The 23,943-nt window shown below is 44.0% G+C and overlaps 1 protein-coding gene across 3 annotated transcripts; it reads left to right on the forward strand.

Annotated features, from left to right (window-relative positions):
- Window positions 1-3,242: 3,242 nt before the first annotated feature.
- LOC126108486 (ankyrin-2-like) lies at window positions 3,243-23,865 on the forward strand. 3 transcript variants are annotated; one of them, XM_049913744.1, is made up of 6 exons: window positions 3,243-3,276; window positions 5,146-5,315; window positions 5,431-5,478; window positions 10,278-10,827; window positions 17,566-17,709; window positions 23,388-23,865. In XM_049913744.1, exons 2-6 carry the CDS (start codon window positions 5,228-5,230, stop codon window positions 23,863-23,865), a joined length of 1,308 nt encoding a protein of 435 aa, XP_049769701.1. In that variant the 5' UTR covers window positions 3,243-3,276; window positions 5,146-5,227. The 3 variants fall into 3 exon arrangements, with proteins under 3 accessions (XP_049769701.1, XP_049769703.1, XP_049769702.1); XM_049913745.1 differs by lacking the exon at window positions 3,243-3,276 and adding an exon at window positions 4,958-5,043; XM_049913746.1 differs by lacking the exon at window positions 5,431-5,478.
- The last annotated feature ends 78 nt before the right edge of the window (window positions 23,866-23,943 follow it).

A 23,943-nucleotide genomic window follows, 5' to 3' on the forward strand; every position in this document is an offset into this window, starting at 1 on the left:
CACGCCCGGGTTCGATTCCCGGCGGGGTCAGGGATTTTCTCTGCCTCGTGATGACTGGGTGTTGTGTGATGTCCTTAGGTTAGTTAGGTTTAAGTAGTTCTAAGTTCTAGGGGACTGATGACCTCAGATGTTAAGTCCCGTAGTGCTCAGAGCCATTTGTACCATTTGAGCCTGTGGGGGACTTCCTTGATAAATTAAGCTTATATTGTTGACTGCGTTTACTTAAACTTATGACTTGACCTTATTTGGCCTCATAAACATTTTATTTTTTCTGTTATTACTTTTATGATGTAATTTCGTGTACTGACACGTCCCATGAAACTTGGAGATTTGCTCCTCAATTTGGTCCTATGGAAGTCGAAGAGTAAACAAAAAAAAATTATTAACATCGTGGACAGTTAGCGCTAATGATTTGGCCACCTATCGTACATTGATGGGATGGAATCGAGAGGTCAGTTCGTACACAAAACGTTGCGCTGGCGAAACTTTCGCAGTTATGGACTGCTACAGGGGCTTCCAACGACTCGCTGAGTCCGTGCCGCACCACGCCAGGCAGAAGGTGGTGCGACACGATACGAGGAGGTGTCTGGTGGCTTTCGTCACCGAGGTGTAGGCTTACACAAAGATTTTGACGATGCTAATTGACATGCACTCTTTGAGTTTTGAAGGTAGAAGAGATAAAATATGAATAGTGAAAGGTCATTCACAAATTTTACAGGAACCAGACTGCGGTTGTGGGAGTTCAAGGAAGAGAAAGGAAAGTGTCCGTGTTGTGAGACATTCCGCGTGTTCAAAATGTTCAAATGTGTGTGAAATCTTACGGGACTTAACTGCTAAGGTCATCAGGCCCTAGCCGGCCGATGTGGCCGAGCGGTTCTAGTCGCTACAGTCTGGAACCGCGCGACCGCCACGGTCGCAGGTTCGAATCCTGCCTCGGGAATGGATGTGTGTGATGTCCTTAGGTTAGTTAGGTTTAAGTAGTTCTAAGTTCTAGAGGACTGATGACAGAAGTTAAGTCCCATAGTGCTCAGTGCAGTGTGCGATTTGCAGGGGGGGATGGGGGCATTTCCCCCCCTCTGCATCAGACCATCCCCTCCTCTGGTTTTAGTTTATGCATCCCAACCTGGGATGTTTATTTCCCACGCACTGGAGTAAAACTTTACATATAATTTAAATTTGTGGAGCCGAACACTGAAAGTTTTTAATACAGTCTTACTATTAATACTATTAATATGTTCGTTTATTAATTTTGAAAAATTGTTATGTAGTAGGTAAGCATTTCAAAACATTTAGAACTAAATGACAAGACGATGCACGCCTCATTTCCGTAGCATGCCACGATTTTGCAAGACGTCGCCCCAGCGTAAACGAGACTTTCTAAGCCAGGTCTGTATTGTATGGTGGATGTGATGTGTTGCGTACGAAACTAAAACCTGCAATCAGATCCAAACGTCGTGGAAAACTGTGAAGAGGTGTCATCCTGCAGCAAGATAACGCTCGCCCACATTCTGCCAAACGGACAGCCGACGCAATAAAGGAGTTGAGTATCGAGGTGCTGGAACATCCACCATACAGTCCAGACCTGGTTCCAAGCGATTTTCACATGTTTGGACCCTTAACGGAAGCACTACAGGGAAGGAGATTTGAAAGTGATGAAGACGTCTTTGCTGCGGTGCAAAATTGGTTATAGATGCAACCGATGAACGTATTTTCTGATGAAATAAAAAAACTCGTAAAACGTCGGGAAAACTGCATTGAAGTCCAGGGATGTTAGGTAGAAAAATAACGCATGTTTCAGTTTTCTATCATCAGAATAAGTACAGCTTTTCACAAACCTGCCTTTGCTTTTTGAATTCCTCTCGTATACCTGTATGTAGATGATATTGGAAATAAGCTTCACCTATAATGTACTTTTAAAGATATAACAAGGGATGGCTTTTCTGATAGTGCATACGCGTGAATAGTGAGTTTCGGCATTAACATCTATTTATAAATAACTGTTTAACCATGGGTAACGCCACGGTCAAAGCTAGTAACATATACAGGGTGTCCCAGCTATCTTGTCCACCCAAAATATCTCTGGAACAATAACAGCTATTGGAAAACGACTTTCACCGGTATCAATGTAGGGCTGGGGCCCATGAATGTACATATTTGGAAACATTCTAAAACGAAAGCATATGTGTTTTTTATCACAAACTTATGTTTTTTTTAAATGGACCTCCTATATTTTTTCTTCAGCAATCCATAGCATGACAAAGCACATACACAATGGCGTCGATTGCATCGCAATATTCCCATTACATCCCGAGATACTGAGACGCGAAGTTGACGCTTGAAACAGCCGACATGCGCTGCTAGCGCACGTCCTGAGGCTCAGGCGTGAACCCCATGCTGCCCGTAATCGCGATGTGATTGACATGCGTAATCACACCTCCATACTTATCAAGAGGTGCGAAACGAATAATACGGTCTGCTGCGATTACGGTCAGCATGGGGTTCACGCCTGAGCCTCAGGACGTGCGCTAGCAGCGCATGTCGGCTGTTTCAAGCGTCAACTTCGGGTCTTAATATCTCGGGATGTAATGGGAATATTGCGATGCAATCAACGCCATTGTGTATGTGCTTTGTCATGCTATGGATTGCTTAAGAAAAAAATATAGAAGGTCCATTTAAAAAAACACAAGTTTGTGATAAAAAACACATATTCTTTCGTTTTAGAGTGTTTCCAAATATGTACATTCATGGGCCCCAGCCCTACATTGATACCGGTGAAAGTCGTTTTCCAATAGCTGTTATTGTTCCAGAGATATTTTGGGTGGACAAGATAGCTGGGACACCCTGTATAATTGTACTAACCCCCTAAGACTCCCCCCCCCCACACTGGTAAAAGCACAAATCGCACACTGGCTCAGAGCTATTTGGAGCATCAGTCCCTAAGCTTACACACTGCTTAAAATAAATTATCCTAAGGACAAACACACACACCCATGCCCGCGGGAGGACTCGAACCTCCGCCGGGACCAGCCGTACAGTCCATGATTGCAGCGCCCCAGACCGCTCGGCTAGTCCCGCGCGACCACTGCGCGTGACGTCGGACATGTGGGGAAGATATGGTTGTCGGTGGGCGGTGGCCCGGGGCAGAGGGGAGGCTGCGGAAGGTCCAGCCGGGGGGCGGCGGTGCGTCCGAGAGGCCGGCCGCGGATAAAAGGCGGGACCCGCCAGCGGCCGCCACTGCAGCGGCTGGTGCGGCGCGGGACGGAGTGGCCGTGGCTGGTGAGTCCCTGCGCTTTCCTTCCGTCTGCGCGCCGTATGCTGCGTCTGTCACCCCACTCACCTTGACAGTCCCTCGTTCTCTGTGTCACCCACACCTGATGGCTGCGAATCCAGGAAACCAAAGAAAAAAAACCTGTTTTCTTTTCTCTTTTTCTCGACTTTCCCCCACGAGCCGCAGCACTACAACTATTCTGATGCATCTTGCATCGGTACGAGTCAGTTGCGCCACTTAAGCACGCTACTGCTGCTCAAAGCGTAACTTAACGCGACCCGGTCTGGCCGAATTTCCTTTGGCTGTCCATACTAACGTCGGACTTTTCTCAAAACCTACTTGTCCGAATCCACCCAAATTTGCATGTTTTATGTGTATTACATACAGGGGATAGGCATGTGAACACCTGTACATACTTGGGAATGATTTATTAGTAAGTGGTTGGACCCCAATTTGCCCGTAATACAGCTACGATTATTCTTGGAATACCGGCATATAATGATTGTATAGTGTCCAGTGCAATGCTATGCCACTCTTCGATCAGTACCTCTCTTAACTCCTGTAGTGACGAGGGAGGCGCAAATCTGCTCCGGAGTCTGGCCATCAATACCGCCCACAAGAGTTCGATAATGTTCAAGTTCGGGGACTGTGCTGGCCAGGGAAGACGCTGCAGTTCAGCTGCATGCTCCTCATACCACGACTGTACTGTCCTGGCTGTGTGAATGGGTGCGTTATCGTCCTGAAATACGGCATCACTGTTTGGATCATGGGATGCACGTCATCACGTAAAATGTTCACATAATCTTTGGCTGTAACACGGCTTTTGAGAGTAATGATGGGACCAGCAAAATACTGTGATATGGCTGCCCACACCATCACACTTCCACCTCCATGCTTAACCGCTGGAATGAAGCAATCAGGATTCTGGGCTTCATTTGGCGTAAACCCCTCCCGATGCTGGAAATAAAGAGAACGCTGACTCGTCGGACCACATGACGTGTTTCCACTGATCAGCCGTCCACGATTTACGCTCCCGGCACCATGTTTTACGCTTCTTTGCGTTGGTTGTCGCCACTAATGGTTTCGGTATAGCAGCTCGTCCACGAATATTCGCTTTATTGAGTTCTCAGTGGACAGTATCGATAGATACGGGGTGTCGAATATGGCTATTGAGTTCTGCAGTCACTTTAGCCGCCGTAGTTTAGTGCTGTTTTTACACAATTCGTGTGATTGGACTTGGTGACAAGAAATTCTAGTCTTCGAGACTCGATATGTATTAAGTACAAATATGCACACGATGGCATGTAGATGTGCCCAGATGGACACATCACCAAACCAATCGCTTCCCAACGTAATTAGACACTGAAACAGAGAATATTTCTGGAGATATCATTAGTAACAGCATCTCTGTTGGCGACTATAAAACAAATAGTTAAATGCATCTGAATACTATAACAATTATTTGTAGTAGCATAAGTACAGAAAAATGCCGCTGTTACAAGCAAGCACACCCCTATCCCTCGCTCCCTTTCGGCGAATCATCAGCTCGTAATGTCACATACAACAGTTCCACTTGAAAAATATAAAAATAAACCCAAGTTGATATCAATATGACAGCAACTCATATGGCTATGAGAAAAGACTATGCGTCATTTACACAACACTTTTCCACAATTAATTTGGCGTAAGCAAGAATTAGTGTCTTAAACTGTTTCAGATATTGCTTAGCTGAATTAGGCAGTGTCTATTGGGCAGAACAATGTGATGTATATCTTGTAAGAAACTGAATCATTAATAGTGTGAAATATTAATCTACACTAGCTAATTTACATTAAATATTGCTGACTAAAAATTACTTGTAACTATATTTGTCACAGGTTGTTCTGCAGGGTACAAATTTTTTGAAGGTATTTCGAGGAAGAAGTTGTTTACCTGGCCTGATAACTTCTTCCTGGCATTATGTGCGGCAGAAGCGTTTGGTGGTTCATCTGCATTTTTGTGACGATAGTCACAGATACCAGCCTCAGTGACCCGGTCTCCAATACAGGTGAAATATTTGTTCTTTTTTCAGATCGTGTAAGTTCGGGTAGAATTATGAATAACAATTTTGTATTAACTGTGTTCAGTTATTTCACTAAGGTATCCACCAATTCCATTTGCAGGATCTGATTCTGAAGTCGCAGACAATCGTTTAAGAACCGACAAGGAAGGTGACTATTTTTTCCCATTATTCAAATGGTTCAAATGGCTCTGAGCACTATGGGACTTAACATCTATGGCCATCAGTCCCCTAGAACTTAGAACTACTTAAACCTAACTAACCTAAGGACAGCACACAACACCCAGTCATCACGAGGCAGGGAAAATCCCTGACCCCGCCGGGAATCGAACCCGGGAACCCAGGCGCGGGAAGCGAGAACGCTACCGCACGACCATTTCCCATTATTCCCGAACACTTTTCATGGTTCAAGAACTTCATCTGATGCCAGTTTATCTATTTGTGGTAGTCTTATTTAGTGATTAAGAACTGCTTTGAGTCAAAGCGTTATCATGTGAGTCTATTGCCACAGTACTCATAATCAGCAACATTGATAACTTTTGCTTTTGGTATTATAGTTTGCTATTTGGAATGTTATTTATTTATCTGTCGTATATATGTTCTATAAATCCTTACAGTGACACCGTAGCCTGGCTGAGGAAAGCATCAGTTCTATTTTCACGAAATGTTTCAGTAACGTAACGCATCATTAGGCATCTCAAGTAGAAGAAATGTTGTGTTGTGCTCAATGTCATGCATCGATTTTTTGAGATACACTGACGCTGTAATGTTCACCTTAGAAACGCTAGAACAAAAGGTGACACAAAACTGCTAAATTCGATTAACTCGGATGGTTATTTACTGATATTTGCATATATAATCCTACTTCCGGTATTTCCTTGATATCTTTTAAGTGAGATATGGCAGATAAACTTGCCTTTAAAACATAGGTCCAGAAACATCACCTTTTTCTTGTTGATTGTACCAGAACTTCTGCTTGTGTCGTGATATAGCATGTATTTTGTTATGTTGCATGCCGCGTGAAACGTATTTTGTGCTGCAGCATCAGCTGTAACCAACATTTGTACTTTATACCTTTCTAGCAGTGGTGTCCTCGTTCAAAGAATCGGTAATCCCGAATTTAAATGTAAATCAATCTGTATAAACGTACATTTTTGTGAATTTTCGGAAGCTACGAATGTTTTGCATAATAAATTTCGAAAAAATTCGGCGTTTGTGACGTAGTTACTCTGGAAAAAACTGTAACTAATAGACCGTGTTGCACTCAGCTCTCCCCTTCAAGAGGAATGTATGCTGTCTACATTTATCGCAAATTAACGTTATTTTTGAGGTTGACAGCGATCAAAATCTCAAAAATTTTAAATAAAATCAGGAAAGGTTATCCCAGGTGTTTCTGCGGCGTTAACGTAAATCTCGTTTTGCGCTCTGATTGCTTCAGTTCTTACTGGGAATTAGCAGTAGTGTCAGCTGCACTGATTGAGAAATTAAAAAAGAATCAAAAGGCTTATTTTAGTGTATCCTTTTTTACTATTACGTAAAACATTACACCAGCCCACTCTTGACGTGGTTCTTGAACACGGGATGAGGTAGTTAACGTTTGTAAGCAGATGGAATTCGCTCTGACTACTGTCAAGTGATTGGAAGCTGCAGGAACATTATACCCATCCTCCTAACCAACAAGGTCGAGACGTTTTCCACTGACACCGAAAACGAGCCAGTGAGACAGACTCACGTGTTCAGAAAGTCCTGTGTCCCATGTCAAGAGGAGGCAAATGCAAAAGGGCTGAGTCCATTAACCACTGGCATTTGACACATGTGATGAATAACAGTAACCCCTTAGAGAACTGCAACAACGGATGGAAAGGAACGCCTCGTTGTTTGTTGGTTGCTTGGTTGATTTAGGGGAGGGGACAAGACAGCAGAGGTCACTAGTTCCATCGGATTAGGAAATGACGGGGAAGGAAGTCGGCCATGTCCTTTCAAAGGAACCATCCCAGTCGCACCAGCCTACGAGAAGCTACTAGAAGTGATCTACAAAACTACCTCCAATATCCTTAATAACCATTTGTTGTAGGACCTTAGATAATGTTATGAGCACGAACTTAGTGAGATATCTCTAATGTGAACGACTGACCTCCTCCATGTCTTCTAGCACGGATTTCAGAAACACCGATCATGTAAAACCCAGCTCGCACTTTTCTCACACAACATTCTGAAACCACTGATGTTAAAAATTTACTGTTTTCTGTATCATCAATTTTAGGATATACACATAGAAGACAAAAGTCATGGGATACCCCTAATATAAATATCAGACCTCCTTTTGCACCGCGTAGTGCCACAATTCGACATGGAATGTACTCAACAAGTTGTTGGAAGTACTTTGCAGAAAAATTGGGCCATACGGCCTCTATCACCAACAGTAATTGTGGAAGTATTGTTGATGCAGCATTTTGTGCACAAACTGCCCTCTCGATTACCTCCAATAAATGTTTGGTGGGACTCATGTCAGGCCACCAGCTTTTACTGTGCCCTCTTGACAACTTGGGTCTCTGACTTCATGGGATCTGCACCACATTCGAAATCTATCATCGGCTCTTATCAACTGAAATCTGGACTGATCTGACCAGACTACAGTTTTCCATGGTTCTAGTGTCCAATGGATATGGTCAGGAGCGCAGGAGAGGTGCTTCAATCGATGCTGTGCTGTTAGCAAAGACACTCACGTCTGTCGTCTGCTGCCATAGCCCATTAACGCCAAATTTGGCTGCACCATCCTAAGGGATTTTCGTCATATGTCCCACACAGATTTCTGCTGTTATTTACGTAGTGTTGCTCGTCTTATAGCACTACAACTCTACACCAACGGTCTTGGTCGTTACGTGAAGGCCGTCGCCACTGTGATTACCTTGGTTAGAGGTAATGCCAAAACTGTAGTATTCTTGGTACAGTCTTCACACTGTGGATCTAGGAATATTGAATTCCATAACGGTTTCAGAAATGGAATGCACCATGTGTCTAGCTCCAACTTCCATTTCGTCTTCAAAGCCTGTTAATTCTGGATGTGCAGCCATAATCACCTTTAAACATAAAAGACCTGAGTACAAATGACAGCTACACTATGGACCGAAACTATCCAGACATTTGGCTGAAAATGATTTACAAGTTCGTGGCGCTCTCTATTCGTAATGCTGGAATTCAATGTGGTGTAGTCCCACCCTTAGCCTTGGTGACTGCTTCCACTCTCGAAGGCATACGTACAATCAGGTGCTGGAAGGTTTCTTGGGGAATGGCAGCCCATTCTTCACGGAGCGCTGCACTGAGGAGAGGCATTGACGTCGGTCGGTGAGGCCTGGCACGAAGTCGACGTTCCAAACCATCCCAAAGGTGTTTCTATAGGTTTCAAGTCAGGACTCTGTGAGGGCCAGTCCATTATAGGGATGTTACTGTCGTGCAATCACTCCGCCATAGGCTGTGGGTTATGAACAGGTGCTAGATAGTGTTGAAAGATGCAATTGCAATCGCCATCCCTGAACTGCCCTTTAACAGAGGAAGCAAGAAAGTGCTTAAAACATCAATGTAGACCTGTGCTGTCTTAGTGCCATGCAAAGCCACAAGGGGTGCAAGCCCCCTCCATGGAAAACAGCACTACACTATACAGCACTGCTTCTGAATTTTGCTGTTGGCACTACACTGCTGGCAGATGACGTTCACCACTCATTCGCCATACCCACACCCTGCCATCAGTTCGCCACGTTATGTACTGTGATTCGTCACTCCACACAACGTTTTTCCACTGTTCAATCGTCAAATGTTTACGCTCCTTACACCAAGCGAGACGTCGTTAGGCATTTACCGGCGTGATGTGTGGCTTATGAACAGCCGCTCGACCATGGAATCAAAATTTTCCCACCTCTTGCCTAACTCTCATAGTACTGCAGTGGATCCTGATGCAGTCTGGAATTCCCATGTGATATAGCCGGCCGCGGTGGTCTAGTGGTTCTAGGCGCGCAGTTCGGAACCGCGGGACTGCTACGGTCGCAGGTTCGAATCCTGCCTCGGGCATGGATGTGTGTGATGTCCTTAGGTTCGTTAGGTTTAAGTACTTCTAAGTTCTAGGGGACTGATGACCACAGCAGTTAAGTCCCATAGTGCTCAGAGCCATTTGAACCATTTTGTCCGCCGCTCGTGGTCTCGCGGTAGCGTTCTCGCTTCCCGAGCACGGGGTCCCGGGTTCGATTCCCGGCGGGGTCAGGGATTTTCACCTGCCTCGAGATGACTGGGTGTTTGTGTTGCCCTCATCATTTCATCATCATCCAGGAATGTGGCGCAATTGGACTGAGCAAAGATTGGGTAATTGTACGGAAGCTGATAACCACGCTGTTGAGCGCCCCACAAACCAAACATCATCATCATCATCATCCCATGTGATGGTATGGATAGATGTCTGCTCCTTCAACTGCCGGCAGTCTCGGTCAGTCAACAGACGAGGCCGGCCTGTACGCTTTTGTGCTGTACGTGTCCCTTCACGTTTCCAGTTCACTATCACGTAGGAAACAGTGGACCTAGGGACGTTTAGGAGTGTGGAAATCTTGCATACAGTCGTATAACACAAGTGACAGCCAATCACCCGACCACATTCGAAGTCTATGAGTTCCGCAGAGCGTCCCAGTCTGCTCTCACGGTGTCTAATGATTGCTGAGGTCACTGATATGGAGGATCTGCCAGTAGGTAGCAGCACAATGCACCTAGTACGATAAATGTATGTTTTTGGGGCTGTCTCGATACTTTTGATCACATAGTGTACGTTAATGCACTGTTCTTTTATACCTTGCGTTTGAGACACTATCGTTAACTGTATATGACCATGCCTCTACCCCATGACTTTTGTCTAGAGGCAAAGGGCTGCATAGTGACTCTAGTAACACTATGCTTTCGAATCGTTGACAGTGGAACCAGTTCAGAGGGTTAAGGAGACCGCAGCTGTGGATCTGGCCGCCCTTCTGGACGCTGGGGACAGCGCAGTGGTAACGCTGGTGGCAGGCGACACACGTCTGGTGGCGCACAGGGCCGTCCTGATTGCCAGGAGCACTGTGTTCGCCGCCATGTTGCGCAACAACACTCTGGAGGCCAGCAGCGGCCACGTTGCCATCTCAGACGTGGAGGGACCAGTGCTGCGCCACCTGCTGGCCTACATGTATACACTCCAGGCCCCCCAGCTGCACAGCATGGCCCCGCAGCTGCTGGCCGCTGCTGAAAGATATGGACTGTCCGCCCTGAAGGCAGAGTGTGAGCAGCTGGTAGCTGCACGAGTGTCTGGGGGAAGTGCTGCGGCCACAGCCGTCCTCGAAGTCAGGCGCTCCTCTAACAGCCTGAGGCAGGCCGTGGTTGACTTCATAAAGGCTCACCTGCTCCACGTGATGGGACAGACCCTGCACAGCCAGCGTGAAGATCAGGTGGAAGTGAGCAGCCCGCTGTCTGTTCCACCAGCAAAAGCCAGGTAAGTGAGACACAACTCACTTGTACATACTGTCGAATTCTACATATACAAGGTGATTATAAACTTTCAAAACGCTGTAGAAATAACGTCAAATTGCAACAGAATATTATAGGACAAGGGGGATAGCGTGTGGCAGAAAAAAAAAATTGTGAAAATTGATCAATAGATAGCGCTTTATGTGTGGGAATACGCCAGTGCCGGCCGCAGTGGCCGAGCGGTCCTAGGCGCTTCAGTCCGGAACCGTGCGACTGCTACGGTAGCAGGTTCGAATCCTGCCTCGGGCATGGACGTTTGTGATATCCCTAGGTTAGTTAGGTTTAAGTAGTTCTAAGTTCTAGGGGACTGATGACCTCAGAGGTTAAGTCCCATAGTGTTCAGAGCCATTTGAATACGTCAATGAAAACACTTATCATGAACCTGACCCACTGAAGTTGGCATAAACACGCTGAGTATACATCTTTTCCTCCTTTCGTGTCTATGATGTTCGAAATGACTGTCTCGATGCAGGATCACGCTCTGCTTGTAAAGCTGTATTATACAAATGGCGACTGTGCACACGTCACTCTGCAGAAGTTATGGACATTGAAGGGTTTGAAAAAAGACTGCCATGGGTCTGTAGAAAATTATTCGGAAATTCTAAAGGACGGGATCTTTTGGTGTGCAACCTGGTAGGAGGAGGAAACGAACTGATTCGACGTCAGTAGAAGCAGTGGCCACAGCAATGTGGGAGGAGACGAGTGGTGGTGTGCAAACATTGGACATACCCATGAGCATGGTGCATAAAATCCTATGAAACATCCTTCTTTGCAATCCATTAAAAATTACCCATGTGCACGAGTTGCTTCCTGTTGACCCGCCAGTACAAGAGACCTTGGCTTTAGAATATCTTGAGGCATGGAAGTGGACAATGATTGGCTGTGGACAGACGAAGCCCACTTCCATCTGACAGGATATGTCACTACACAGAATTGTCGAATATCGGCAACGGAGAATCCACACACACAATCAACCAGTACCACTACTTCACCCTGAAAATGTCACTGTGCGGTGTGGGTTTATGGCATAATTTATCATAGGTCAATATTCTTTCGAAGAGGCAGGTGTTTCCACTCCTGTTACCTGTACCATACTGGTAAGCATTATGGCGTCTTTCGCGTTACCACGTCATTCCAGCTCTGCAAGAGCGTGGATGTGTGGGTGGAGATCATTTTTATGCAAGATGGAGCACCTCCACACATTGCAAATCCAGTTAAGCAGCTGCTGAAGCGCCATTTCGGAAATGCTAGAATTATCAGTCGCCATTTCCCTACAGCCTGGCCATCCCGATCACCTGCTATTAATCCGTGTGACTTCTGGCTGTGGGGTTACCTGAAAGATGTTGTGTTCAGTGTTCCGATTGCAAACTTAGCTGCATTGAAGGCACGCATTGCACAACACATTCTGAATGTAACCCTGGAAACACTTCTATCAGTTGTGGAACATGCTGTTTCTCGGTTTCAACATGTTGCAGGAACCGGTGGACAGCATATTGAACATGTGTTGCGCCAGTCACACGGAACTTAATAATCCGATATGATTTTGATTAATGCTTTTTATGCGGTTTTTGGCATCAGGACAAAACCCAATGTGATTGATGCTTTTCATGCGCTTTTGTCCTCAGGATTATTAAAAAGCTATGTGATTGATACTTTTTATGCGGTTTTTGGCCTCATGATGGTTGAAAACCGATTTTTTCCATCCGATATGATATGACATGACATGGCCACGGTGAATAACTGTATTACATCTGTACACCCATGCAGACTGATTAGTGCAGTCTGTTTATCGTCAAAAGTACACCTCAGGAATTGTTGTATGATTCTCTTGTCATTTGCAGTTGACCACTATTAAATTATGATGCTTACAGCGCCATCTCTTGTTACATTTTGTAACTATTTATTTTTCTCCTGCCATACGTTTTCCCCCTTCTCCGATAATATTCTGTTACAATTTTACATCATTCAGACTAGTCGTGTTATTTCTACAGCGGTTTGAAAGTTTGACTTTAATTAGAATCGCTCTGTATATTCGCAAGCCAACAATCTTTGCCTCTGAGTTTCCTTAGATTCGTCTGTGCTGTAAAATACAGCATTTTCTGATAGCTCATAAAGCTGTCGTTGACTTGTCATGAGAGGTACATGGAATCTCTAAATTGAACTATGTCTATTAGCGAACAGACTGGCTGACAAAATTCATGGAAAAGTCAAGATTTCGTAGCTTCACAAACTGAGTTTATTTGATGTTATTAGTTCTGTTAAACTGCTTAAGCGAAAAAGCTCTTAATTTGGTTCTGATATCAATCCTCCTAACAAAAGGTTCACTGCCTATGAAGAAAACAGCAGCCATTCTAGTGGTGGACACAGTGATGCGCTGCTCAGAAAAAAAAGCAGAAAGCAGGCTTTATTGTATGTGCTTGTGCTGTTGAGGCCACTGTAAAGATGTTTATGCAGAGCAGCATTTATTCTTTGTTTTCTTTTCTGTTACTAGCAGTGAGCTCTGCATAAGGGAATATATCGGTCTCTCGTTCAATACCTGCACCAAGAACGCTGCAGTATGCTGCTGTGTGGTTGAAGGATGGTAGCCACGTATTTAAAATTTCTCATTTCTTGTGCTGTCATTCTCTAAATGCTGACCTATGCAAACGTTAGCTGTCGTAAGGCCAAAGGTCAGAGTAATTGCAATTCCCACATTAGCACTACTGTTTGATGCGCACTGTATACCTTTTCTCTTTCTAGGTACATGTGTACAATCTCCATAATAGGATCCACTTATTCTCTTCAAACAGTGCAGGGGAATTGGAATTTTTATGGAGTATACTGGTCTTCAAAAATAAGATTTTGGTTCTCCATCAGAGCAGGTATGGAAGACATCTATTACAGAAAGTCTCATAAGTACATGAGCAGGATGGGTTAGCTGGTTACTCCACATACAACACCTGACAAGACAACGAGCCAGACTGCACAAGAGCAGAGCAACTTAGGGTGGTTCCAGATGGTGCTGGCCGTTCCATTCACCTTTCTTGTCAGTTGATTCTCATGATATGTACAGGACTTTAGTCCACTCCTTTCTATAACTCAAACAGGGAGGTATTTTTTGGACAAGGGCGCTGTACTTGTTTCTTAGAAGAGCCACAGTCAAATTTCATCTTGGTTGTCTTGCATGTAGCTATCCATAGCGATACTAAATGCTGTCTAGTGAATTCCAGTGCTTCATTCTACCAGGAGTTCACTAGTCCATCCACTGCAGTTACTGATCAGTCTGTAACATCCTCAAAGTTGATATGACCTCCAGATAGAACTGTCCTCAGTTAAATACAGTACAAGTCCTCCTTACATGTCTAGTGTGTAGTATTACTCATAACTTTTCTTTAATTTTCAGCTGTCTGATAAACTAGAATTCCTGCCTTCAAGAGAATGTTGTCTGCATTGTCTGACTTATTTCTCATTTAGTTGTATCTTGTCTCGTAAACCACTAAAAGCTTATCTCTCCTGTTCATTGTAATGTAACACGAAAACGAATATTCGAAACAAACAGCAGTCTTTTCAAGGTATCCTATGATAATACATATATTTAAACGTAATTCTATCTGCAATACTCAAATGTATATTTCGTAAATGCTCTTGATAACCTAAATCGGATAATGTTATAATTCCCAACCATTATCTTCTTCATTGCCACATGTTACTATATAGTATATGGTAACTGTATGTTTTCCTATCAAAACATCAACTTCAAAGATAGTTTTTCATTCACATCACCTGTATGGCTAAAAAGACCTTTATTTTATGTCAGTGGTAAATTCGTAGACAAGTTTGCTAGATTAAATAACCGGAACACACATTAACACGCAACCACAAGAAAACTGTCGAATCTGGTAATTACAATACATTGAACAAAATACTCATTTGACTACATCTCCTCGATCATTGGCTGCATTCGTAAATTCCATGTCTAGTTTCACTCCTACCACAGTTGTTTTCATTTGTCAACACATTACACACAAATTTCTGTGAAGACACTAACTTTGCTCTGCTCCTTTCTGAAAACATTCCAACTATGTTTCTGCATTGCACTAAGATAATAAATTACTGTCATATATTTCATAATGTGTTATCCTAAACACAGCAGTAAACTTAAATTACTAACCACAGGTATATAATTATTACACACACACACACACACACACACACACACACACAGTTCAGTTTTCAGACATTTTCTTGTACTGTCTTCTCCTTTCTGGCCAAAATCACATTTTTTAATCAATTTCTATATGCAATCATAAATTCTTGATTATTTACAAAAAATATACTTTTTCTACTGAATTATGCAGTCTTTTTACTACTATTTTCAATGACTTATCGAAGATTTTATTCTAACGAGAACAATAGTCCCTACAACTTATACAATGAGTTTTGTATTAATTTTTATATTCTAATGAAGAGTGGGAAATGGGCAAATGGGGTCTGGTTTAGCAAAGAAATTGTTCGTTTCCTATGACAATCAGGATAATTAAGTAAAGTTTTAAGCGAACTGGGGAATACTTTATTCTGAATTTTCATAGCCTAGTTTGGCCCTGAATAATCTGTCAAAGCTGGACAATTGGGGTATCAAATATACCACCGTTACGTGCAGGTTTGCAAAAAAAGATGAATTTACTTAAAGAAAAAAATCATGTCAGTTAAGAAAAACTTAATTAATCATTTCAAGGGAAACTGAAATATTTCATTAATAATGCTACTAGCTATGTAAATAGTTAATTGTTGTGCTATCTGACTATTAAAAAGGCTTCCTTCGAATCAAGTTATACATTTAGGGTCTTTCGAGAACATCAGAGGCTAGGAACGTAAGTGAGATATCAGAAACTTCATCTATTCAAAGTATAGCTACTTCGTGCATAAAAAGTAGCACTGGTGTAGTATTTAACTGTCAAAATGGATGACTTCTAAGCAAGTATTAAATTCAGGACACTTGGAGAACCAAAGACGCTAGGAGAAAGGGAATTCATGTTGAGTGGTCTGGGTGGCCAAATCATTTGCTCAAGTTATCCAGGGTGTTCTTCAAACTAGTCGAGAACAGTTATGACCCAATAACATCATATCATTGATTGGGACCATGAAGTCCAAGTAGCTGAACACGACCATTTACAGTCAACGTTCAGTTGGACCGGAAAGGCCAGTCCGTTCCACGTAAAAACCGCCCACACCATTATGAAGCCACCACCAGCTTGCAGTGATTTGTTGAGAACTTGGCTCCATAGCTCCATGAGGCCTGCGCCACACTCAAACTTTACTATGAGCTCTTACCCACTGAAATCGGAACTCATCTGACTGGGGGGCGGTTTTCCAGTCGTCTGGGGTCCAACTGATATGGTAATGAGCCCAGGAGAGACCCTTCAGCTGATGTGCTGTTATCAAAGGCACCCATGTCGGTCGTCTTATGCCACAGCCCATTAATGCCAGATCCCTTGACCTAGGTTTCGATGTTTCTAAAAATATCGTCTTCAGAAGGAATGGGTCCTGTGACATCACATGATGGAAGATATTTTTAGAAATATGGGAACCCAGGTAAAAAGCTAACAAACCTTTGTTTTGCAACTGGTTGGCTGATTTTTTCAACCTGTGTCCAGATTTTCACAGTTGCTGTTTCAGACCCATGTCAAGATTTTGAAATGTCTCATGTCACCACAGTCCTGTTGGATACGTTCGTCGCAAATCCAACATTGGTTTCTGCAGCTATTTCAAGCGGTGTTCCTTGTCTGTTAGCACTGACAAATCTACTGAACTGCTGCTACTTTCGGTCGTTAAGTGAAGGTTGTCAGCCACTGCATAGTCCCTGGTGAGAGATAATGCCTGAAATTTGGCATCCAGGGCACACTCTTGACACTGTACATCCCAGAATACTGAATTTCCTAATGATTTCCAGAATGGTATATCTCATGCATGTTGCACCAACTGCCATTTCGCGTTCAAAGTATGTTAATTGTCAACAGAGGAGTGTTCAAGTTGGTGGAGGCTCTGTAATGGTGTGTAGCTGGAGTGATATGGGACCCCTGATACGTCTAGATACGACTCTAACAGGTGAAACACACGTAAACATCCTGTCTGATCATCTGCATCCATTCATGTCCATCGTGCATTCCGACGCACATGAGCAATTCCAGCAGGACAATGTACACCCCACACATCCAGCACTGCAATAGAGTGGCTCCAGGAGTACACTTCTAATGGCCATCAATCTCCTCAGACATGAACATTACTGAGCATATCTGGGTTGCCTTGCAACTTGCTGTTGAGAAGAGATCTCCACCCCCTCGTACTCTTACGAATTTATGGACATCCCTGCAGGATTCATGGTGTCAGTTCCCTCCAAAACTACTTCATACATTACTCGAGTCCATCCCACATCATGATGGGGCACTTCTGCATGCTCGCCAGGGCCCTATACTATATTAGGCAAGTGCATCAGTTTCTTTGGCTCTTCTCTCTCTCTCTGTGTGTGTGTGTGTGTGTGTGTGTGTGTGTGTGTGAACTGATTGATTTAGTGACTGGTTATTCATGTTAGCGAATCCGCTACTTTCTTTGGCAGCGTGTGTTCTGTTGTCAGTGTGTGGACAGACCCTCAGCAATATTGTCCACTGTAAGCTGTCCTCTGGCCTCCACGTGAACACACTTTGCCATGTAGTGTCTCTGTGTGCAGCTCGCCAGTTACTGAAGTCAGCCGGACGACCCCCTCCACTCAGCCGCTCAGTGACCACAGCTGGAGTCGCGACGCAGCTCCACCGACCACCATGTCTACCCACAACACTCCCCCACCTGACAGCGTTGCCATCGCTCTCCTGAGGTGAGTTGCGCCACTACACGTGTCTCTCTTCCACATTCACAACACACGTTATTTGGGATTTCACAAAGTGTTATAGTCATGAAACAGAATGTCACTTTACCGTGAAAATCGGATGTATATAGCACGCAAAAATAAAATTTTCGACTAATTTTTGAACACACCTGGTGCATGGGTAGAGTCTTCAAAATGTGTTGCGAATTGTAGTAATAAAGACGCAACATTAAAACGTCATGCCGGGAGTGGTAGATTTTTGCGTATGCCAGTATTTATAACATCTATCCTGAACTATGTGTCTTCATCTTATATTTGTATGTATTTTAAATGTGTATGTTTGTTCAACATCACATTCTAAACTACTGGAGTGATTTCAAGCACATGTAACACATCCTGTCTGGAATGAAATAGTGCGGAGGTAACATACATCTAAATTTCGAAGAGGTGAGGATGAGAAAGTTATATACACTACTGGCCATTAAAATTGCTTCACCAAGAAGAAATGCAGATGATAAACGGGTATGCATTAGACAAATATATTATACTAGAACTGACATGTCATTACATTTTCACGCAATTTGGGTGCATAGATCCTGAGAAATCAGCACCCAGAACAACCACCCCTGGCCATAATAACAGCCTTGATATGCCTGAACATTGAGTCAAACAGAGCTTGGATGGCGTGTTCAGGTACAGCTGCCCATGCAGCTTCAACACGATACCACAGTTGCTCGGCCACCATTGACCAGACGTTTTCAATTGGTGAGAGATCTGGAGAATGTGCTGGCCAGGGCAGCAGTCGAACATTTTCTGTATCCAGTAAGGCCCATGCAGGACTTTCAACATGCGGCCGTGGATTATCCTGCTGAAATGTAGGGTTTCACAGGAATCGAATGAAGGGTAGAGCCACAGGTCGCAACATATCTGATATGTAACGTCCACCGTTCAAAGTGCCGTCAATGCGAACAAGAGGTGACCGTGACGTGTAACCAATGGCACCCCATAGCATCATGCCGGGTTATACGCCAGTATGGCGATGACGAATACACCCTTCCAATGTGCGTTCACCGTGATGTCGCCAAACACAGATGCGACCATCACAATGCTGTAAACAGAACCTAGATTCATCTGAAAAAATGACGTTGTGCCATTCGTGGACCCAGGTTCGTCGTCCAGTACAGCATCGCAGGCGCACCTGTGTGTGATGCAGCGTCAAGGGTAAACGCAGCCACGGTCTCCGAGCTTGTCCGTGCTGCTGCTAACGTCGTCGAACTGTTCATGCAGATGGTGGTTGTCTTGCAAACGTCACCACCTGTTGACTCAGGGTTCGAGACGTGGCTGCAGGATCCGTTACAGCCATGCGGATAACATGTCTGTCATCTCGACTGCTAGTGATACGAGGCCGTTGGGATCCAGCACGACGTTCTGTATTATCCTCCTGAAACCACCGATTCCATATTCTGTTAAAAGTCATTGGATCTCGACCAACACGAGCAGCAATGTCACGATATGATAAACCGCAATCGCGATAGGCTACAATCCTACCTTTATCAAAGTCGGAAACGTGATGGTACGCATTTCTCCTCCTTACACGAGGCATCGCAACAACGTTTCGCCAGGCAACGCCGGTCAACTGCTGTTTGTGTATGAGAAATCAGTTGGAAACTTTCCTCATGTCAGCTCGTTGTAGGTGTCGCCCTATCGCCAACCTTGTGTGAATGCTCTGAAAAGCTAATCATTTGCATATCACAGCATCTTCTTCCTGTCGGCTAAATTTCGCGCCTGTAGCACATCATCTTCGTGGTGTAGCAATTTTAATGGCCAGTAGTGTAAGTACATCGCCATGTATGCATATACCCAACTTGTATTCAACCAGTATTTGAGACTGAGAGCACTTAGTGGCTCGCAACTGACCCCTACGAGATGATGGAAGGATATTTCAGTGGTATTCCAAATTATGATGTAGTGTACCTTGGGACATGCATTCATGTCTGGAAGAATATGACATTGTAATTCGGAATAACGCCATCATTGCAATATCGTATTTATTCCTCGACACCGGGCAAACGAATTTCAAATAAAATGTCTCCCCCGTATGGGAATATACATAATGTATGTACAGTTTGTAGGCACATGGTGGGTGGCATATGGAACTTTGTGCCTGGCCATTAGTTGTGCTCAGAGAGCCTAATGGCATGAGGGCACAGTAGCCGAGCGTGTTCGGTCATAGGGTTAGCTGCCCTCTGTAATAAAAAAAAACTGAGAAAATGGATCAATGATGAACTTGAACAAGCGACGTGGGATGTCCGCATGGAAGAAAAAGAACGAACAACATGAGATGATAGAAGAAGTAGAAGAAGAAAAAAAAAGGTGAAGCGACCACTCGTTATATGTGGGGCAATCCCGGTTCAAGTCACGGTGAGGTACAAATTTTCACTTTTGTCATTCCATTCTACAGCTGATGGCAGTCCGTATTCGCAAATGCAAATACATTTCAGGAAAGCAAATTTTTTTTTTTTTTTTTTTTTGCTTTTTAAGTTTTCGCTCCTCATGCAGAAAAATTGCCGTTTCAGGCAAGGCGTTTTCCTCTATTACTTCGTCACTACATATGCTGTTCCTAACGCATTTTGTACACTGTATCCATACATAACAGAAACCGTGGTTGAAAAATCATATCATTGTGCGACACATAGTCCAGGATAGATGTTATAAATACCGGCATACGCAAAAATCTACCGCTCCCGGCATGACGTTTTAATGTTACGTCTTTATTACTAACTCAATTTGCAACACATTTTGAAGCTGTACCCATGCACCAGGTGTGTTCAAAAATTAGTCGAAAATTTTATTTTCGCGTTCTATATACATCCGATTTTCAAAATTTTTTATCATGTTGTACACATGTCTCCGATGTGTGTTTGCCCTTCCAGTTGTTTTGAATATTTAGTTTATTGCTAACGCTCAAAACGGTTACATGTTTTTTAAGTTCTCGGCGAATTTTTGTCGTCGAAAAAGATGGATCAAAGAATTAGCAATAAATTTTGTTTGAAAGATGGAATAACGTGCAGGAACGCGTTCTACATTTTGATCGTGATCTTTGGCGAATCTACTATAACTAAGACAGGAGTTTACGAGTGGTGTAAACGTTTCAAAGAGGGTCGAGAAATTGTTGAAGACGTCGACCGCTCTGAAAGCGGTAGCATATCAGTTACTGACGGCAATGTCGAAGAAGTATGGGTAACAGTTTTCGAAAATTGTCGAATCACCATCAGAGAGGCTGTTCATGATTTTGCTATGTCCTTTGGTCCACTCCAAGCAATTTTTCGGACGTTTTGGGCATGAAATGTGTAGCAGCAAAGTTTGTTCCAAGATTATGGAACTTCGACCAAAACCGACGCCACGTAGACTTCACCCAGAAACTGCTGAATGAAGTGGACAACTGTCCAGAACTTCTAAAGAAGTTTACAACATGTGACGAAAAATGAGTGTACGGATATGACGTCAAAACTAATGCCCAGTCGTCCTAATGGTAACTGCCTGAGGAGCGAAGACCGAAAAGGTTCGACAACTTCGATCATGTGTGAAGGTTCATCTCACTGTTTTCTTCTATTACAGTGGGATAGTGCAGCATGAGTTCCTGCCTTATGATCGTGCGTTCACTAAGGTATACTACCTGGAAGTAACGCGCCGTTTGCATGAGGATATCCGAAAAAGAAACGACCAGAATTGTAACAAAACCGTTCGTGGATATCGCATCACACCACAATGCTTGTTCGTGAGGTTTTGGCAAGAAACAAAGCCTTTGTGTTCACGTGGCCAACCTATTCTTCGGACATGGACCTCTGCGACTTCTTTCTATTTCCAACGCTGAAGAGAACCATGAGAGTACGTCGTTTTGCCAACACTGCTGCGAGAAAAAGAGGACCGCCGAAGGAGCTGATAACAATAACGAAAAGTGAGTTCCAGAAGTGCTTCCAAGCTTCTAAAAGGAGGCGGTGGCACAGGAGTGCTATATCTGACGGAGATTACTCTGAAGAGAATAAAGCTGATGTTGACGAATAAATAAAGATTCTTCAAGAAAGAGAAAAATTCCCATGACGTTTTGATGACACCTCGTTTATCAGTGAATGTACCTGCAAAATTATATCACAGTGATACACACATATCAGGAGAGTGCACCATGCCTGCCAACAATGCGAGGCAGACACAGTTGGTCATCCATCGAGGTGTTAGCCAAGCTCGACAGTGCCTGACTTCAGTGTTTGAATGGGAACTAGTGTCAGCACCGTGGCAAGGCCATTCGATGCCAGGAATGCCACTCACAAAAGTGTCTGGAGAGCTGTTTCCTGTCACTGTTCACCTTAATGAGGGAGGAGGCTGTCCTGTGTTCGCACCTGGGACACACTGATATAGGTTGACATCCCTGCTGGCCCTATAAGCATACACAGGCAGGCAAAGCAGAAACTCCTCCCACCGTAGAATACGTTTGTGGGTGCTTCAAAATCAGATTCGCAGTGCAGTTTCATCTCCTTTACCAGCCAAAAACACTGAGGCATATAAGTGTGCACATAATTGTCAGAACATAGACTTCCAGTATGTTGGCCATCCAGAGTACTTGTTAGGTGGGAGCAGGAGGTTTGTAGCAGTGGAACATTCCGAAAAATGCACAACAATGGTGACCATACTTGTCAGTTACAACGCCACTGGTCATATCAATCTGCATGTGGTTTCCGTTGCAACATCAGTAGATAGAAAAATGTCTGGACCTGAACCATGTCGACTGCTCTGTGCAAAAGTGCCTGATTCCACAGCTCAGACTTTCACTCACACTTTTAGTATTGTTTGAATCTCTAGATGTGACACTGACCTCAGTCACTGCTCCGTGCATCTAAAAACTAACTAGCACCGTTGCTAGTCTTTACTGTCTACTTGTGAGTCCTTGTGAACCAGCCCACACGCCAAAGACAGGCGAAGGCGCCATGTCTCTAACGAGACCACGCCTTGGAAAGTAGCATGGGGTCAAAAGAACTTACAGCCTGTTGGCCACTGTACAGTCGTTCATAATTCACATTTTCCTGTCTCACCTTTCCATAGAAAAGATCAAGAATCGTTTCCCACAGTTATCAGAATTCTAATATCCATTCTTAAAATATGAATTTGATTATCAGTCGGAAGGGTGACATTAGCAACTCCGTGTGCATGTGATATTTATAGAGGAAGAAAGTGAGTACTTAATTGATTGATGGATTTTGGATTAACCAGGAATGATATCACATTTGGCGGGATAATAACATGAAATTGTTCTAAATTGTCCCTAGCTTAAAAATAGTTCGCTACATTTTACTGCTGAACACCGTTTTTAGTATCAGAATTTTGGCACTATGCTCACTGTAGTGAGGCTGTTAAATGCAAAAGATATGGTGCATTTCTGAGGACACACATCAGTGCCTACAGTTCTACTGTGTGCTCAGGAAGTCAAGATTTACTTGGAGCCAAATTTATCATGATAAACTAGACATGTGCATGTGTCATTAATTCACTGTCATATCCTGCAGGTTTCACTGTTGCCTTCAGACACATTGCACCCATAAGACTTCACGTTCTTTCATGTGTGTGTGTGTGTGTGTGTGTGTTTTTTTTTTTTTTTTTGAAAAAATTATTAGAACATCTGTGGTTTTTTGCAGGACATTATCTGGAGAGGAGAAGGGCAGGAGGCTGATCCAGGCAGCTATTCAGGGCTCAATGGAGGAGTTGCAGGCCCTGCTGGCAGCTGGAGTGAACGTGGGGGCGAGAGACATGAATGAGTGGACCCCCCTGCATTGGGCAGCTGGCAAGGGATACGAGGAGATGGTGAGGCGTCTGCTGGTGGCGGGTGCGGACGTGGGGGCGAGGGACATGTTCCAGCAGACGCCGCTGCACTTGGCTGCGTGGGGCGGCAGCCCGGCCGTCGTCAGGCTGCTGTCGGCGTCCTCTGCCGACCCCAACGCCAGGGATGTGGACGGGTGGACGCCGTTGCACTCTGCAGCATTCAATGACGAGACGGAAGCAGCGACGGCGCTGCTGGAGGCAGGGGCCGACAGGGGGGCTATAGACAATAATGGGAAAACCCCGCTGGACATCGCCAGACAGTACAACCAGCAGCAGGTGATAGACGTGCTATGATTAACCTGTGGACTAAAATAAATAAACCTTTTTACAGTACTTTTCATTGTTTTCAGAAAAAAGCATACAAAGAAACCT

This window comes from Schistocerca cancellata, chromosome 11 (assembly GCF_023864275.1).
Source record: "Schistocerca cancellata isolate TAMUIC-IGC-003103 chromosome 11, iqSchCanc2.1, whole genome shotgun sequence".
NCBI classification, from domain to species: Eukaryota; Metazoa; Arthropoda; class Insecta; order Orthoptera; family Acrididae; genus Schistocerca; species Schistocerca cancellata.

Coding starts and splice junctions, on each gene's coding strand:
- LOC126108486 (XM_049913744.1), top strand. CDS start 5,228: ATGTGCGGCAGAAGCGTTTGGTGGTTCATCTGCATTTTTGTGACGATA. Junction 5,479..10,277: donor TTTAAGAACCGACAAGGAAG/GTGACTATTTTT, acceptor AATCGTTGACAG/TGGAACCAGTTCAGAGGGTT. Junction 17,710..23,387: donor GTTGCCATCGCTCTCCTGAG/GTGAGTTGCGCC, acceptor GGTTTTTTGCAG/GACATTATCTGGAGAGGAGA.